The 19,376-nt window shown below is 33.9% G+C and overlaps 1 protein-coding gene across 1 annotated transcript; it reads right to left on the reverse strand.

Moving 5' to 3' along the window:
• Positions 1-12,963: 12,963 nt before the first annotated feature.
• LOC131052180 (carotenoid cleavage dioxygenase 8 homolog B, chloroplastic) lies at positions 12,964-16,715 on the reverse strand. The gene is made up of 10 exons (XM_057986798.2): positions 16,417-16,715; positions 15,260-15,333; positions 14,832-15,056; positions 14,628-14,739; positions 14,416-14,547; positions 14,130-14,315; positions 13,847-14,043; positions 13,546-13,735; positions 13,366-13,468; positions 12,964-13,270 (listed from the first exon to the last, which is right to left on the reverse strand). Exons 1-10 carry the CDS (start codon positions 16,705-16,707, stop codon positions 13,119-13,121), a joined length of 1,662 nt encoding a protein of 553 aa, XP_057842781.2. The 5' UTR covers positions 16,708-16,715; the 3' UTR covers positions 12,964-13,118.
• Positions 16,716-19,376: the final 2,661 nt, after the last annotated feature.

Below are 19,376 nucleotides of genomic sequence, written 5' to 3' on the forward strand. Positions count from 1 at the left end.
TTGCTATGAAATGATTGATCAAAACTCTCAAATTCACTTTCTTTTATTTAGGTCTCTCTTCCTCTTTCTCTTTACATCTCTCTTTTATACTATATCCCTCTCTTCTCCCTCTCTCCCTTTCGATATCTTTCTTTCTTTATCTCTATTTTTCACTTAATCCTAGACTCTCTATCTAGCTCCATCTCCCTTTTTATCTATTATATGTACCTATATCCTCCCTTCTTACCTCTTCCTCTCTCTATTCTTCCTCTCTTTCTTATTTCTCTCTCTACTTGTTTCACTTCAGTGTGCAATGGGTATATTGAAGAGGTCCTAAGGATGAATTATCATGTCTTTTTGCAATTGACATGACACCTTAAGCATAGGTCCCCATGGGCACATCTCATGTTAAGGGAATTGGCATGAAATAGATAATTGAAAGTTAGTCTCTCTCTCTCTCTCTCTCTCTCTCTCTCTCTCTCTCTCTCTCTCTCTCTCTCTCTCTCTCTCTCTCTCTCTCTCTCTCTCTATATATATATATATATATATATATATGGATTTTTGTCTCTATCTCTCTTTGTCTCTTTATTTGTTTCCCTATCTCTCTAAATGTAATGGGTATATATCAAACAGGTCTTAAAGGTGAACTATTGTTTCCTTAATAAAACTACATGCTAGACAAAGTATATCTCACAATGGAAGCATACCATCTTTGAATTGCTGGCCCAAAATGGCTTATCAATATTCGGTATCTCTTTCCCTTTATATCTCACTAAAGTTTATTAAAAAATATAATGTAGTAAAGAAGAGATTTTACATCAAGAACAATATATATTTTTCATATTTTGGATAATTACTTTTAAAAAAATGTCTCATTGAGACAATTGTGTTTTTAAAAATATTTATTTAAAAATATATATTTACCAAAATAGAGAAGAACCAATCCATGCACTAAAATTTCAAGTTATAATGAAAAAAAAAAGAAAAAGAAAAATCATAAGTTGAATAAAAGGCTAGATCCCACTTAACCTCATCTTTTATCATTTGATCAAAAACTAAATCATAATATCATTGTTTGTCATTTCCTTTATAAAACTAGGACATAGTTTTGAACTCTCTATGCTCATGCTTTTCTCTCTTTTTCTTTACCTCAATTTCTCCTCCCCTGATTTGTCACTCTCCCTCCCTCTCTTTATATCTCTCTTTCTTTGCTTCTCTCTCTTTCTCTATACATCTTAACTCTCTATCCCCCTCTCCCTTTTCTCTTTCTCTCTTCTTCTATAAATCTCTTTCTCCCTCTCCCTTCCCTCCATATACAAATGACCATTCCTAAGTGAATGGCATCTAATATGATACACCATTTTTTCCTCCTCTAAAATAGATGTTAGGTTCATGATTCTACCATTTCCCAACCCTATCCATGGGAGCAGTCTTCTCGAGGGATCTATTCATTTGTTTGGATCGGCCCAACCAACTTGGTATCTATATCGGAGACCTGATTTATTCATCTATAACTCAACTTACCATCTACTATAAATAATTGAGGAAGAGTGAAGCCAGGCCTTGGGATGCCTTGGTGCACTACCACTCTCTTTTATAGAACATCCATTGGGTGTGGTCGAACTCCATTGTAAAGAAAGGAATAATTTATAAGGCGGGAGGGGAGACTTAGATTCATAGTATAAAGAGTGGATTCACACTCTAACCTTTCAACTTACCAATACTTTTATCACTTTCTTCGCCAACCCAAAAAATCCATCTAGCAATCAACTATAGTTGTCATCTAATCTTTCATCACCTCAGTGATGAGGAGATCCATGTAGAAGATCGGTAATGAGAGTGGTAGGGTGGGAGAGACATGAGTGCATAGGCAGTAACTATATATATCCCTCTCTCCCCTTCTTTATCTATATACCTCTCTATATATCTTTATCTCTATTTATCTTTTTATTTCCCTTTGTCTCTTCATCTTTATCTCTCTTTGTCGCCCTTTTTTTTCTTTCTATCCTTGTATCTTTACCTTCATCTATATTACTATCTCCTCTTTTCATATCTTTATATATTTCTTTTGATATATATCTCCCCCTCTCCATCTCTCTCTCACCTTATCTATCTATCTTCCTCTTTTTCTCTATGTCTACCTTTCTCTCCATTTCATTTTATACCTCGCTCTCTTATTTCACTTTTTCTTTCTCTTTTCTCCCCCCCTCTCTCTCTCTCACTCTCTCCCTTTCTCACTTCATCTCTATCTTCCTCTACCTCCCTATCCCTTATTCTCTCACCCTCTTTCTATATATTTTTCTCTTTCTCTATCTCTTTCTCTATCTCTATCTCTATCTCTATCTCTATCTCTATCTCTATCTCTATTTTTCTCTCTTTTGCCCACCTCTCTCTTATTTCATCTCTCTATCTATATTCCCTTCATTTATAATATATCTTTACCTCTTTCTCTATCTTCCCATTTCTCTCTTCCTCCCACTCGTTGTCTATTTGTTTTCCTCTCTCTATTCTCTATCTCTCTACCTATTTACTCTCTATCAAGCTCCCTCTATATATAATTTATCTCTTTCTTTCATTATCTTTTACTTTGTCGACGCCCCCCACCCTCTCTCTCTAGTTAAGTGAGCTGTTAGATATTGTAATTCAAATTTGATTGTTTAATTTATGTATTCATTATTATAACTCATGAGATCAATTCCAGGTAGCAAATAAATGAGCTTAACTAGGAAAGTGATCATCTCTAGCCAAGAATGAAGGAATGCGAATAAGTTTGAAAGTAGATGTAATAATGAGGAGTAAGTAGTGAATGTAAGTATGATAGAATCGTTATGGATAAGAACCAAGGCATGAACCAAACTTAGCACAAGAATGTGCCACTTGTTGATATAATTGCATTTGAGATATTTCATCAAGGTAGACAAAAAACAATGAGAAATGCTTCATATATATTAGTATATTACTTTAAAGAGTACTATATTCTATATATATTATAATAATTATATGTAATATTATACATGTATGTTTAATAACGTATATTAAATTCTAGAAGAAAAAAAATGTATATTATATAGAATCTAATTTAAAATTTTAATATTAAATAAATTTATAATTAATAAGAAATATATATAATAATTTATATTATGTCAAATATATATAATATATCATAATAAATATAATTATATTACATACTACATGACCCACCTTAGTATGAGTGGTAGATATGCTTATTATAACTAGCAATTGGACCCATAGGTTCATTGGGCACATTGATACTTCTTTATTATATTAAAATATTGTTAGAGATAAATTTTTATAGTCAAATCCTTAGTTAAATGGAAACTGATCTAAAATGTATGAAGTTTATTAAATGTGTTGTTTAAAGGATAGAGATCAATGAAATCAGTTTTACTGTAAGCTAGTAGATTTAAATGATTAGAAATAAGAAATAATTATCCAAACTAAAATTATTTCCTTAAACACTTAAACACTTAATACATGGTTACAAAACACCAAAAAAATGTCAAATAACTAGTTCTATAAATCATCTTTCATATAATTACAAATACTATGGAATTGAATATATGGCTCACATTATTTTTTATTGAATATAAGCATTTATTTTATCAATTGTGTAAATGATCTAATTGCAAGAAAATTATATAAAATAAATTAAAGAGAAAAAAAGAAGTTTTAAAAGGATAGGAAACATCAATTTATTTGATATATTAAAAAAAATCAAACCCAATTTCTTGGTATGGTTGTAACATTTAAAGGGACTAAAACAATCATTAAAATATCTTATATTGTAAATTTCCCATTTGCAAAGAAAATTTTAGATGTGCACGAAACTGATCATTAAGAAAGGCCGACTAATTTAAGGGCTGCCAATACTCTCCAACACACTGATGAAATCAATTGCCAATTTCGATCTCCAAATATTGACTTGCCAACAATGCATTTATTAGTAAAACAAAATAATATTTCAAAGCAAGAAACTGAAACAATTGTGCAAAATGCCCAAAATGGGTAGTAATATATAATCATCCTAAGGAACGTCTGCTAATTTGTCATCATAAAATCTACGACAAAAGGAGGACCAACTGGTGGGGCATTGTTTTGGATTTATCTGCAATAGGAATAGCTGGTGATGATTTAGCAAATTGCTAGGTAACAGTTCTTTATAATAATTCTTTGACCACAACTCTCATGTATTAAGAATACCATAGATTTTAGAATTGCTTGATCCCAGTATTTACCAAGAACCAGACTAAACCCTGCCATCAATTTTTAATTTGGAACTTTATTGCTAGACATTTTTACTCAATAGTGACAACTATGCATTTTTGAACATCACGCGTTGGGAAGATAAATGCATACTCAAAATTTATTCATTGAGTGTAAGAAGATTCTTTTGTCTTACAATTCAAACTTTATTTGATTTGATTTCTCCAAAGACCATTTGATAGGTACCCAAATAAATATGAACAATATATATAATATTATCTAAAAAATGAATTTACATTATATAAAACATAATATAAAATAGAATTCACTACTTAAATATTGTGATTATAATAATCCTAACTAATAATTCTTAATTGTAAACATTCAAAATGATTATATATGTTAACATAATTATTAATTAAAATAAAAATTATAATATATTTAATTATTAATTAAAATTAAAATTATAATATATTTGGGAACTCAAGGGGAGGATGCAAAATATTGCGAATTTGGTGATTGTGAATTAGGTCAACGGCGAAAGTCGGTGTGACCCTGCTGATGTGGACGCCCCCTACGCACATAGGCCAGTAAATGTGGTGGAAGAGACCGCTCTCCTCCACGTGGTTTGAGCTTCCTTTCCTGCCTTATCATTTACTTTACTTCAATTGTCTTTTCTTGCTAGTTGTCTTGCGAATTGCTTGCACTCGCATTTAAGACTGTACTGCCATCGCATGAGCATTGCTCTCGGCTTTTAATGGAGCATGAGGACGTTATTGTCCTTGACCCACCGCCTAACCCTAATCTCTCGCTGCCAAAACCTAAGAGATCCTTCTCAAACACTATCGTGGGTCCTAAGGATGGCATTACTTGCGATAGGAACGCTAAGTTCGTGGCTAGCTTCGCTCAACCCGACAGAGAAGGTAAGACCTCGGTCATCTCCATAGATCTCTCCTCCATTTCGCCTAATGATGCTATGTCTAAAGAAAACTTGCTTGAGAAGAATAGACTTAAAAACATAGCAATCTTCTTTGTCGCTGTAGATGTACAAAAATGCCCCCCGCAAATTTTTAGATGATTGGTTTTATAATTTTTGGAACATAAAACTTGGCTTCAGATTTTCGTTTTGTAGACAAATTCAGAAGGGTTTGTTTATTATCTTTTTCACCTCTTAAGAAACACAAGCTGAGGTCCTAAAAAACAATATTGGGCCATAGGGAACACCTCCTTTTGTGCCCTTGCTTGGTCGCCTGAAGCCATCAATGAGGAAATTATGGCTCTCTCATGCCCTAGGTGGCTTCTACTCAAAAACGTCCCACCATTTTTATGGCGCTTCCTACCTCAAATCATCAAACCTGTGGGCAAATTTGTCAAGATGGGCGATTCAAATAGACTTATCCCCCATCTTGATGCAAGAATGTTGGTTTCAATCAAGCCGAGAATTGATATACCCGATACCCTGAATCTTACGATTGAAAACGAGGTGTATTCATGCCCTCTAGAAACCCTAGGAGGGCTAAATGCTTGCTTTCTATGCAAAAAGGAAGGACACCAGCATAAAAATTGCCCTATTATTAAGAAAAGAACTGTTGAAAACAAGGCAGATCCCACCAAGGGTGACCCCCGAAATCCTAAAAGCACTAATTCAATGTTGCCGGTGAATGGACCCGATACCACCCCTCCACCTGCTAACAACCCCCCTGGAACTAGTAATCCGGTTAATGGGGTGGTTGGGTGTGAAAACTCTGCCAATGCGCGCCCCCTCCAACCCGTGCTCACCCCCCCTGTTTTCTCTGACATGGACACCATCGAAGCCCCCTCTGATGATGGCTTCCAATTGGCCATCAGTAAGAAACGCCGGAGGAAAAATGTGCAGGAATTGGTGGTTGATAAAATCCGATCTGGAATTAAACAGAGTAACTCTAGAAAGAATGCCTCCTCCCACTCTTCGGGCGCATGCCTAACCTCGAACCATTTAAACGTCAAGTCCATGATTAAAAACTTTGAGGGCACCATCCTTGGCAGTACCGCTACGGACTCTGGAACTGGCTCTGTTGAAATGGCTCATAGACCTGCAACTCCCCTAAGTTCCTCCTCTACGATTCCCATTTTTCCACCTCCTCTGGGTCTCGATAGCACTACTGACAAGTGTGGTGTCCCCAAGGTGTTTAATGAAATTGATGACTCTTGCATTATCCAAATCATTCCTGCTAACACTACAACTACCCCAATGATGCTCCCTAATGTGCTCCCTTCCTTCAATTCAACACCTGAGTCTTGCACGGACTACAGTAAATCGAGTCTTCTAGGCCAGAATGGGGAAGGGAACATTGATCCCCTGAATGGTTCCGCCCCTAGTGAGGAGGAGGAAGACCTGTTGGATCAGTGTTCCATGACCAAGAAAAAAGGGAGGCCCTTTGGCTCCAATAATAAGAAGGGGATTAATCCCCCCACAATCCCTGGCGTTCCCTCCATCTCTAAGGTTGTCAGCTGCTCCTTAACCCCCTCTCATTAATGATGAAGTGTATTTCTTGGAATGTGAGAGGATTGGAGTCACCCGACAAAAAGTTCATCGTGAAAAGATTCCTAGACATGCATAAGAATACGGATTTTCTTCTATTACAAGAACTAAAAGCTACTGATTTTACTCTTGAAACGACACTTGACTATATCTGGAAGGATGCCATTAAAGTCTATTCTAATCACCCCAAAGGCAAAGGTGGGGTTGGACTCCTTATCAATCCCAAGTGGTCCAATCTCATTACCGACAAGGGCATCTCCCCATACAATAGAGTTGTCTGGAGCTCCATCAATCTGAAAGGTACTCACTTTGGGATCTGTTCTGTGTATGCTGCTAATGATTATAGAGATAGGATTGTTTTATGGGATTGGCTTAGATCCCTCTCAGACATCCCCTGGATAATTGTGGGGGGTTTCAACATGGTTGAAAATAACTTTGACAAAACTGGTGGCCTACCCTTCACATGGAACAATTCGGAAAGAGAGCACTAGAACGGGCTGAAACTACACAAATCCCTGTTTGATCCAATGGAGGATCTTGGATATTCCCCCCTTGACCTGTGGCATACCTGGTGCAACTACCAGAAGGGAGAGAGTAGAATTTACTCTAGATTGGATAGATTCTACACTAATAAAGAGAGTTTTTCCTTCCTTCCTGATGCCTAAGGTAGGCCTGTTTCTGTTCGGCCTACGTCCCTGTCCGACCACCACCCTGTTATGGCTCTTATTAATAATAGAAATATTATGAGTACCCAGGTCAATAATTCTAGTAAATTTTTGCTTAACACCTCCCTCCTCAAGGATCAGGATGTCTTGACTGCCCTGCATCTCATCAGACTCCTTAACTGTCAGAACAATCTCCTCCCTTCTCATATTGATAGATGGAACTTTAATGTGAAATCCTGGCAAAAAACCCTTCAGACTATAGGGCAAAAAAAGGCAAAAGACTTCAGATTTGCTGAGAAATCGCTCACCAGCCAGCTCCATTCTCGTGAACTTGATATCCAAAACAACCCTATTTGCGCTCACAGGGCTGCTCAGGTTGCACATGCTAGAGAAGCTCTTAGAAAACACCAACAAGTCAAGATCCGTGGGGCTATGGTGAGGGCTTGCACCCACTAGCTGCAACATGGGGAGAAGCATGTAACACATAAAATCAAACATACTCCATAGATCCAAACATGTCGGAAGTGTCCAACAGATAGTCCCTTCTGTCGGTAACACTAGATCTTCTACCGGTAACCAAAACCTTTCTGTCGATAACCAACCATAGCAGCTAGTGTTGACATCAATGACAAAACATCAATGCAACACATAATCAATTCATCGATAATGCCAATAATCTCCCCCTTTGGCATTGATGGCAACACTAGATGTGAAAAACATCTAAGTACCAAGAAATGGCAAATAAGTCTCCCCCTATGGAAGACAACCAACAATCTCCTGAATATCAATAACTCTCCCCTTGTGAATAATATCTCTATAAAGTTCTAAATTTATTTTTCACATTAATATCTCTCCCCCTTTGACATCAATGCCAAAAATCTGACACAAATATCAAAGCAAGAATATAAACCTATGAATCTCAAAGATGACTACTCCCCCCGAGTAGTAGCACCACTCATCAGTGTCAGAATGAATAATATCTCTGATAATGCATGTCAAACTGATGACAAACTGCATCAATCAAGTCTCTATCGGAGGGGCAGAAACCCCTAACCTGTCTCTCAAATATTCAAATGATTCCTTAGACAGTGGTTTAGTGAATATATCTGCAATCTGTTCTTTAGTGTTCACATAAACCAATTTGACTTCCTTTCCTTCTACCTTGTCCTTTAGAAAGTTATACTTTATTGATATATGCTTAGTCTTAGAGTGAAATACCAGATTCTTAGACATGTCAATAGCTGTAGAGTTATCACAATATATAACTACCGGTTCACTACAATTTACCTTGATATCCTTCAACATTTGCTTCATCCACAAGACTTGAGTGCAATTAGTTGTTGTTGCAACATACTCAGCTTCTGCAGTAGATAAAGAAATGCATGACTATTTTTTGTTGATCCATGAAACCAATTTCTTTCCAAGAAAGAAAGCTCCACTAGAAGTGATCTTCCTGTCATCAGTACCTCTTGCCCAATTTGAATCTGTATATGCACATAAAGTAAAATCATCATTTCTACAATACCATAAGTCATATTATGTTGTTCCTTGCAAATACCAGAATATCCTCTTTACTACACATTCATGATTTTCTTTAGGATTACTTTGATACCTTGAAACAATACTTACTGCATTCATAATATCTGGTCTAGTCAGAGTTAACTATAACAAACCACCAATCATAGACTTATACCTTGTCGGATTTATTGGTGTAGAAGTATCCTTGATAGATAATTTCTCACTTGTCACCATAGGAGTACTTACCGGTTTGGGATTATCCATACCAAATGTCTTCAACAATTCCCTCAGATACTTAGTTTGACAGATAAAAATGCCTTTGTCGGTTTAGGTAATCTGCAAACCTAAGAAAAATCTCATCTCACCAATCATGGACATTTCAAATTCATTTGTCATATTATTAGAAAATTCCATGCACAATTTATCTTCTCCTCCAAAAATGATATCATCAACAAATACCTCAATAATCATAATATCATCATCAGAGATCTTATAATATAAATTACTATTAGCACTACCTTCAGTAAAACCAAGCTTCAAAAGATACTTATCCAACCTTGCATACCAAGCTCTAGGAGCTTGTTTCAATCCATATAAAGCTTTCTTCAATTTTCAAACCATATCTTTATCATCTGTTAGTGAAAATCCATCAGGTTGCTCAATGTATACTTCTTCCTCAAGTTCACCATTCAAAAATGCACATTTAACATCCATTTGATAAACCTTATAGTTCTTATAAGCTGCATAGGCAAGAAATAGTCTAACAGCTTCAATTCTAGCTACAGGTGCAAATATTTCACTGTAATCAATTCCTTCCATTTGAGAATATCCTTTACAAACCAATCTAGCCTTGTTTCTTATAACTTGACCATCCACATTCAGTTTATTCCTAAAAACCCATTTAGTTCCAATAACATTCTTATTTTTAGGCCGAGGAACTAAAGTCCAAGTCTCATTTTTCTCTATTTGATCTAATTCATCTTTCATAGCCTTTAACCAATGTTCATCTTTACAAGCTTCAATAATGGATGTCGGTTCAATTTGAGAAATAAGACATACCTCTTCATTTGCTAGTCTTCTTCTTGTCATAACTCCCTTGTTCCTATCTCTGATGATTTGATCTTCAGAATGATTTAATCTTACATACCTTGGTGTCTTCTAAACTTCAAGTTCACTGCTCTAATCATCAGTCACAATTGAATATTCTGATTGTACTGGTGTAATTGTCTCAATTTCCTATACCGGTTGAGGCATTGCCGGTTCAGTTATGATCATTTCCACTGTCGGTTCCCTGTCATATGATATAGATTGATTTTTGTATTGCTCGTCCACTTTCACATTAGCGCTCTCCACAATTTTCTACAATCTTTTTTTATAACATATATATGCTTTGCTTTGAATTGAATAACCAAGAAATATCCCTTCATCACATCTAGGATCAAACTTCCCAATTGAGCCATCTCTTTTGATGTATCATTTACTTCCAAAAATCCTGAAATATTTAACAGGTGGGTGTATGTCCAAACCATAATTCATAAGGGGTCTTACCGGTTTCACCTTTGATGTGAACTCTATTAAATGTGTAGTTTTTTGTACTCATTGTTTCTCTCCAGTAGATGTGAGGCAATTTGGCTTCTATCGTCATAGATCTTGATGCATCCAAAATAGTTTTGTTCTTTCTTTCCACTACTCCATTTTGCTAAGGAGTCTAAGGTGCAGATAACTATCTCCTAATTCCATTTGTCTCACAATAACTGTTAAATTCATGAGAAGTGAACTCACCGCCTTGATCTGATCTTAGACACTTGATTTTCAATCCAGTTTCTATTTCAACCTTTTCTTTAAATATCTTGAATTTCTCAAAGGCTTCAGACTTATCCCTAAGAAAAGTCACCCACATCATCCTATAATAGTCTTCAATAATCAACATGAAATACCTATCACCTTGAAAGCTTCTAGTCCTTGTAGGACCACATAAGTCCGTGTGAATCAAATCAAGTACATCATTAGATTTATCATGTATTCTCTTAAAAGAAGTTCTAACTTGCTTTCCCAATTGACATTCCTTACATACCGGATTATGAGGTTTCATAATCTTAGGTATATCTCTAAATACCTTAGTTGAACTGATCTTAACAATACAATCAAAATTAATATGACACAACCTCTTATGCCATAACCAACTCTCATCAATATGAGCAATCAAACATGTCTTATTACCAGTGTTCAAGTGAAAGATATTACCTCCAGTCTGAATACCAGTTGCAATCTCCAAACCAGTCTTGTTAATGATTTTGCATTTTCTATCTTTAAACTGAAGTTGGAAACCCTTGTCCACCAATTGACCAACACTCAAAAGATTATGCTTTAAACCTTCTACATAATATATATTATTTGTATTATGCTTGCCATCCAAAAAAATAATACCTCTACCTTTGATCATGCATGTTTTGTCATCTCCAAATCTGACTTGATTGCCATTGTATTCTTGCAAGGACAGAAATTTTCTTTTATCTCCAGTCATATGATGTGAGCATCCACTATCATTTACCCATTCATCCTTATCTTCAACTTTTGCTGCCAAGGTCTTTTCTTTATTCATGATAGCCGGTTCCGGTTCATCTTCCTTTAAAGCATAGAACACCCATTCCTTTCCATTGTCAGATCCACTAGCAGAGTCTTCTATCAGTTCATCCCCAGAGTCATCACTTACTCCTTCCTCATCTGCTATGTAGCATTGTTTACTTTTCTTGAATCTATATCTGTTCTGGTTAGGCTTAAATGATTTCTTAACTCTTTCTTCAAATATTTCATTCCTTTCAGGACATCTAGATGCAAAATGACCAATCTTATTACATGCAAAACATTGTTCTTAGGGCATTATCCAAATTTCCGCTAATCCCTTGCAAATATTTAATATTATCCCTAAGCTTAGGGATATCCTTGGAAGAGGCCACAACAGCTTTCTTCATGCTCGTCCTTGTTCTTTTTGCCGCACCACTAGGAGCACTTTCCACTGTCCCTGCCTCAATAGAATCCTCATCAATATCTAGGTCCATGACAGGTTTGGATGTGTTGGAGCCATCAAGGAACTTGGTAATTTCCTTTAAATTCTTAGTCACAGAGGTAAGGATATCTGAAATCATTACCAAAAAGTTTTTCATCGTTATTTTTCCTTCCTCCAGATTACTAATCCGAGCTTCTAGTTTCTCCACTTTTTCCTCCATACCCTTATTCCACTACTACTGGTTCATTTCAGCTTTCTTTAAGGATGGTAGTTAGGCCTATTTGTGTTCTGGTTTTATAAAAGGACTTAAGATATTTAGGTTGCATTGATTTGGCGTAGAGGTCTCATATCCCTTTAATTTAGTAATACAACCATTAATATAATCTAGTTAATTATAATAAGAATATCAAGATTTAATTCTATCATTTTCTATTCAAAATTAATTATATTTTTGGTGCATAAATAGTAGTTTTATTTTTATGTTATCAAATATTTGATTAAATAATAGAGCTTGATAGTGTTGTTATTAATATAATAAGTTTCCATTGAAGGTCAAGAATTAGAAATTTAATTATTGTTTTGGCTCATCACATTGCAACCTTGCCTTTAAATTTATCCATGTTATATAAATACAAGATACCATTTATATTTTTTTTTGGCTAAGCTAACATAATATGGATTACTGAAAAAATTAGGTTCAATATTTTATCTTAAGGGCCTAGTTCAATATTAGTTATTAAAGAAGAATTCATCAAACATATTTGGTCCTTGAATTGTCATATTATTTTTTTATTCCTCTACAATATCTATAAAAATTATTGAGATATTCATAATATTACTCTTTTGATCCTAGGAATGATCAAAATTTAGGAGAGAGGATCCATCACTCATTGTTTTTCCAATCCAACCAACCTTTTGGTCATGAAATTCATCTTTCCCATAAACATAACATAAACCCCAAAAGTTTTAAGCAGTTTGTTCAATGAGATCTTAGAAATACTACTCACTAAACAAATCACCAAAAGAACACACTTATCAAGTCCAGAGAGGAGATGCAATCCAACAACTATGTAGGCTACATGGCATAAGGAAGCTTTGACATTGAGAAATATTATGAACTTAGATCCATCTAAAATAATTTCAAGTGTCAGATTTTATAATTCTTGTTTTCTCCTTAAATCCATTCAAATAAAGCACAATTTTATCAAGCCTGGACAGAAGGAATCCAACAACCATGTAGGCCATATGGGAGTCCATAAGGAAGCTTTGCACGAGCAATTTCAGTGAAGGTGGATCCATCTAAAATTACAACAAACCCATTACCATCTTTACTAGTCACTATAGAGATCACCACTCCTGCAACACAAATAGCTTAACTTAATATGAATAAAAAATTATTAATAGTTATGAATGTAATAATTAACAATTTGCTTTAGTTCCAAGATTCTCACCATCATCTTCTGCATTTTCTCCAGGATGACCTACAAAGAAAGGTTCAGAAGGAATGCTTCCTTCATCATACCAAAACTTGCTTGATTTCTCTTTCAAGTCAATCTGCACAATTAAAAAATATCATCCACATATATCCATGAAATATAAATTTTAAGAAGTAAAAGGAAATATGATATAACCTTTGTGAGACAATTGGCATAATGGCAAGGTCGCTTTGTTCCACATCCATATGCATAACGATACATTTTTCCTCTATATTTTGGATTAATAGTGCACATGTCGATCCCTCTACCATGCTCCTTTGGAGGGATTGCAGTCTCCAATGTTCCTCTTAGGCTACCATTGAGGGGTATATTAAAGCGCCCTATTCTATTGAATGAAAATGAATTCAATTTCTTACTTTGTATATCACCTCATTAAATATAAAAATAAAATTAAAATAATTTTGTGAAATTATTATCATAAAAAAAAGGAACTCGCCTTGAGTTTGGAAGAATATCATTTCCAACAAATGATCTTAAGTGTTGTAGGCGCATTATTTCCCATATTTCAGCACTGCCATAATATTCACAAGAATCAACTATAATTGATATTGGCTTGCCACTACCCTCATCTTTTTCTTCATAAGCATTGATGAAGTGGAAAGCCATAAACTGAGGAACCTCAACTGAAGCAACCTGTCATAGCTTTATTTGTCATAGCTTTATTCAATTAATATTTTAAGAAAATAGTTATTTTATGATTAAATCATACATATGCATACCATATCTCCTGTTTCTTTAGAAATTACGTGCATATACGCCATGGAATCTTGATGCCATTCTAAGAGATCCCCACTTAAAATATTCTTTGGAGAATATTTCATTGGCATTTCTGGAACAATGATGTAATTATCGGTTAATGCAAACGAATGCACCCATCCTACAGATGTGTCACTTCTGCAATTCACCTGAATCATTTTCACTACAATATTACATGTGTTTATTTCAATTCATGTTGAATATTAACCATAACATGCAACCTGTTTATGTTTAGAGAAATGGTCTTACTTTTCCAATTAAATTTCTTTGATTAGTTCCAGGAAGCATTCGAATAACATGGTAACCAGGGTTAACGAAATCTGGGAGCAGTGTAATAAATTCAGTATCAGACACAATAGGGTGACCTGATTGGTTCAAAGCCTGAAAAACCATAACCAAATAATAATGTTTAAAATCTACTTCACAATCACAATCATACATGGAAATGGAAAGTTAACTACCCCTAGTTTGTCTGTGTACTTGAAGGGGCCAATGGTTTCCAATGTGTTGGGGTTGATTTGGATAGTTCCTTTCATAGTTTCAGTCAAACAAATGACTCTCCCATCACCTAACCTGTATGATACAACTATTTTTTTGTAAAGTACTTGTAATCATATTTATTTGTTTTAGCATCCACAATATTGTTGAAGAAGAGGAATAACAACCTAGCAACAGATATAATGGCATTATCTGTAATTAAATCACCAGTTAGTAGTCCCGCAATGTTCCTGATAGTTGACAATATATTTGATGTTTTTGGAATTGTAGAAAATTCACGACAGCAAACTCTATTATTTTTTATAGCAGCTTTGTAAGCCTCTGATTGTAATTGTGCATGACATGCAGTCAAACCTCCATCCTCAAAGTGAAGACGTACTAAAGTTGCATATCTTATCAAAAAAAAAGAAAAGAAAATTATTAGATACCAAACATTAAAAGAATAACTTAAAAGTATTTTAGATATGATTAACTATAATAGGATCGTGTATCCAAAACCATAAATTAGTTATCAAGATACTAACTAAAAAATAAAATGATCGAATTAATATTAAAATATACAATAGAAAAATAAAAAATAGGTTCTATAAAATACCCATCAAAAAAGTTCTTAGAATCTTCACCACCTATGTCATACACTCCCGGTCCATTTCGTATGTAAGTACCATTCTACACACAAACCAATAGAATTTCTTCATAAGAAATGTAAAATAAAAAACAATGAATTTTCATTTTTAACTAGTTTATTGTTGAGCTTAAAAAGCATGTATGGTTTGCCATTAAAAGCTACATCTGCATAAAGCAAGGCAATATCTTCTATTCATTGTTACAACAGAATAAGAATCTACACTCATCATTTATATGTAAATGTTTAAATCTCTAAATATGAAGAGACAACTAGAAAATGAAGAGATGGGGATAAAAGGAATGGTCAAATGACCATTGGACTTCACGCATCCAACATTTAGCAACTAGAGAGATGCTTGACAAAGGAATGGTCAAATGATCATTGGAATTCACACATTCAATATGTAGCGACTAGAGAGATGCTCGAGAAAGGAATGATTAGATGACCGTTGGACTTCACATATCCAATATTTATCAACTAGGGAGATGCTTGACAAAGGAATGGTCAGATCACCATTTGGACTTCACACATCCAACATTTAGCATTTAGGGAGATGCTTAGCAAAGGAATGGTCAGATGACCATTGGGCTTCACACATCCAACATTTGGTAAATAGAGATATGCTTGACAAATGAATGGTTAGATGACTGTTGGACTTGACACATCCAACATTTAACAATTAGGGAGATGCTTAACAAAGGAATAGTCAGAGGACCATTGGACGTCACACATCCAACATCTAGCGACTAGGGAGATACTTGACAAAGGAATCGTCAGATGACCGTTAGACTTTACACATCCAACATTTAGCAACTAGAGAGATGATTTCCAAAGGAATGGTCAAATGACCATTAGATTTCACACATCCAACATTTAGTAACTAGGGAAATGCTTGACAATGACAAAGGAATGATCAGATGACCATTGGACTTCACACCTCTAATACATCCAACATTTGACGACTAAAAAGATGCTTAACAAAGAAATGATCAAATGACCATTGTAATTACACGAATCCATCATTTAACAACTGGAGATATGCTTGACAAATATGAAATCCATTATCAAAGCAAATACAACAACAGAAGAGGGAAAAGTAATGAATTGGGAAACTAGACACCCACCAACCAGTCTGGAATTTGGCCTTCAATTTGAAGCTTGCCCTCCCAACGCTCTTGTTTCACGCTCTCCCATGCTGGATGTTTCGGGTATTTAACAACCCTTCCTCTGTCTATTGACGGAGACACCATTGTGGCGGCAATTCTCATCGACCGGCTTTTATGCTTCACAAAATCAGTGGAGGAGCTCAAAGACTGAACGCCGGCATTACAAACGTAGGCAATGCCATTCTTTCCCGGGGCCGTCAAATGACGTGAACTTCTGTTCACAGAGATGGGAATATCCAGCAAAGCCATGTTTTAAACTAAGCAAGAATAGTATGTATTTTCAATCTCCAAAGCGAGGGCTTAAATAGATGAGCCCAGAAATAAGACAATAATCTTGCTGGCCGAATATTATTGCCAAAGATTCGCTTGAAATTACAAATAAAAATAATTGAAATAAAAATAGGTGAAATGGGTTGGCTTATTGGACTTTTATTATAGTAGTCTAAATTGTTTGATAAAAGTTAAAATTAAAAATAAATAAATTATGAATAAGTTGTTATGTATGTAAAGATAAACAAATTTATAATTAATTATCTTGATTGGCATTTATCCATGAATTTTGTTCTTAAATCAAGTATTTGTACAAAGATAGACAAATTATAGTTAATCATCTTGGTTAGCACTTGTTCATGAAATTTTGAGAGCTACCTTCATTTAAGTATGATTATCTTGTTAAATAATATTTCATTGGAATCTTTTAATGTGTTTCCTTAGTTTAATTGGATGGATACTACGAACTTGTTAGTGGTCATTTATGGTATTATAATGGTATGATGTATGCACAATATTTAGATATATATTGTCAACGGTCCCCTTATCTATACATTGCGTATATATTCTCATGTTTTTATTGTTAAATGGGGAGGAGGTGGAATAAAAATAACTGAAATGGGTTAACTTTTTTGTACTTCTATTATAATGATCCAACTTGCTTGATAAAAGCCAAAACTAAAAATAAACAAAGAAAGTATGAATCACTCATCATGTGTTGGCACCCTATCCAAAATTTCTTTGAGTTGGCTTTTTGTAAAGATAAATAAATTATAATTAATTATCTTGTTTAGCACTTATCCATGAAATTTCGATAGAATTTGGTGGTTCTTCATGGTATTATTATGGCATGATGTATGCATAGTATTTGGGTATATATTGTCAACAGTCCCCTTGTCTATACATTGAGTATATATCGATAGAATTTGTAATATGATGAGGCAATTGAAATATAGTTTATCCTTCAAGAGACATGGATTAGAGTAGCATGATTTCGTACATACTCATGTTTTTATTGTTAAATTAGAAGGAGATAAAATAAAAATATTTGAAATGGGTTGTCTTTTTTGGAATTTTATTATAATGGTCCCACTTGCTTGTTGATAAAAGCCAAAAATAAAAATAAACAAACAAATTATGAATCACTCATCTTGTTGGCACTCTATCCAAACTATCTTTTAAGTTGTCTTATGCAAAAATAAATAAATTATAATTAATTATCATGGTTGACACTTATCTATGAAATTTTGAGAATTACCTTAATGTAAGTATGATTACCTAGCTAGATAATAATGTGTTGAAATCTTTTAATATGTTTCCTTGGGTGAATTTGATGGATAGTATGGACTTGTTAGTGGTTATTTATGGTATTACAATAGTATGATGTATGCACAATATTTGGGTATATATTATCAATGGTTCCCTTGTCTATACATTGGGTATATATCAGTGGAATTTGTAATATGATGGGACGATTGAAATATAGTTTATCCTTCAAAAAATGTGGATTGGAGTAGCATGATTTCATGCATTCTCCTGTTTTTATTGTTAAATGAGAAGGAGGTGAAATAAAAATAGTTGAAATGGGTTGACCTTTTTGGATTTTTATTATAATAGCCCAAACTTGCTTGATAAAAGCCAAAAACTAAAACAAACAAACAAATTATTAATTAGTCATCATGTTGGCACCCTATCCAAAATGTCAAGTTTAAGTTGGCTTATGCAAAGATAAACAAATTAATTATCATGGTTTACACTTATTCATGAAATTTTGAGAATTACCTTAATATAAGTATGAATATCTAAATAGATAATATTTTGTTGAAATCTTTTAATATGTTTCCTTGGTTGAATTTGACGAATACTACGAACTTGTTAGTGGTCCTTTATGGTATTATAATAGTATGATGTATGCACAATATTTGGGTATATATTGTCAAATATCCTTTTGTCTATACATTGGGTACATATTGGTGGAATTTTTTATATGACGGGACAATAGAAATATAGTTTATCCTTCAAAAGATGTGGATTGGAGTAGCATGATTTCACATATTCTCTTGTTTTTATTGTTACATGATAAGAAGGTGAAATAAAAATAGTTGAAATGGGTTGGTTTTTTTGGACTTTTATTATAATGGTATAACTTGCTTGATAGTAGCAAAAAACTAAAAAAAACAATATTATAATTAATATCATGGATGACACTTATCCATGAAATTTTAAGAACTACCTTAATGTAAGTATGATTATCTAGCTAGATATTATTTTGGTGAAATCTTTTAATATGTTTCTTTGGTTGAATTTGATGGATACTAAGGATTTTAATGGTTCTTTATGATATTATAATGGTATGATGTAAGCACAACATTTGTAAGATTGCAAGAATTTTTCACAAAATATATTTTACAAAATATTTTTTATGTTTCATTATGGATACTTTGTGAGAATGCAGTTTATTTTAATTTTAATTCGGTAATTAGGCTTCTCTTTCATTTAGTGATATCATCCTATATATTTAAATGTGTATTATTTTATCATTTAAGAATATACTACCTTGAATTTGTGTTATCTTTAATATTTACATAAAAATATGATTAAAGTTTTTTATACTATTATTTCAGCTACTTAATATACTAGTAAAAATA

Source organism: Cryptomeria japonica, chromosome 2, assembly GCF_030272615.1.
Source record: "Cryptomeria japonica chromosome 2, Sugi_1.0, whole genome shotgun sequence".
Taxonomy (NCBI): domain Eukaryota; kingdom Viridiplantae; phylum Streptophyta; class Pinopsida; order Cupressales; family Cupressaceae; genus Cryptomeria; species Cryptomeria japonica.

Coding starts and splice junctions, on each gene's coding strand:
- LOC131052180 (XM_057986798.2), bottom strand. CDS start 16,707: ATGGCTTTGCTGGATATTCCCATCTCTGTGAACAGAAGTTCACGTCAT. Junction 15,334..16,416: donor GCCAAATTCCAGACTGGTTG/GTGGGTGTCTAG, acceptor GTTTGTGTGTAG/AATGGTACTTACATACGAAA. Junction 14,044..14,129: donor CTAAAGAAACAGGAGATATG/GTATGCATATGT, acceptor AAGCTATGACAG/GTTGCTTCAGTTGAGGTTCC.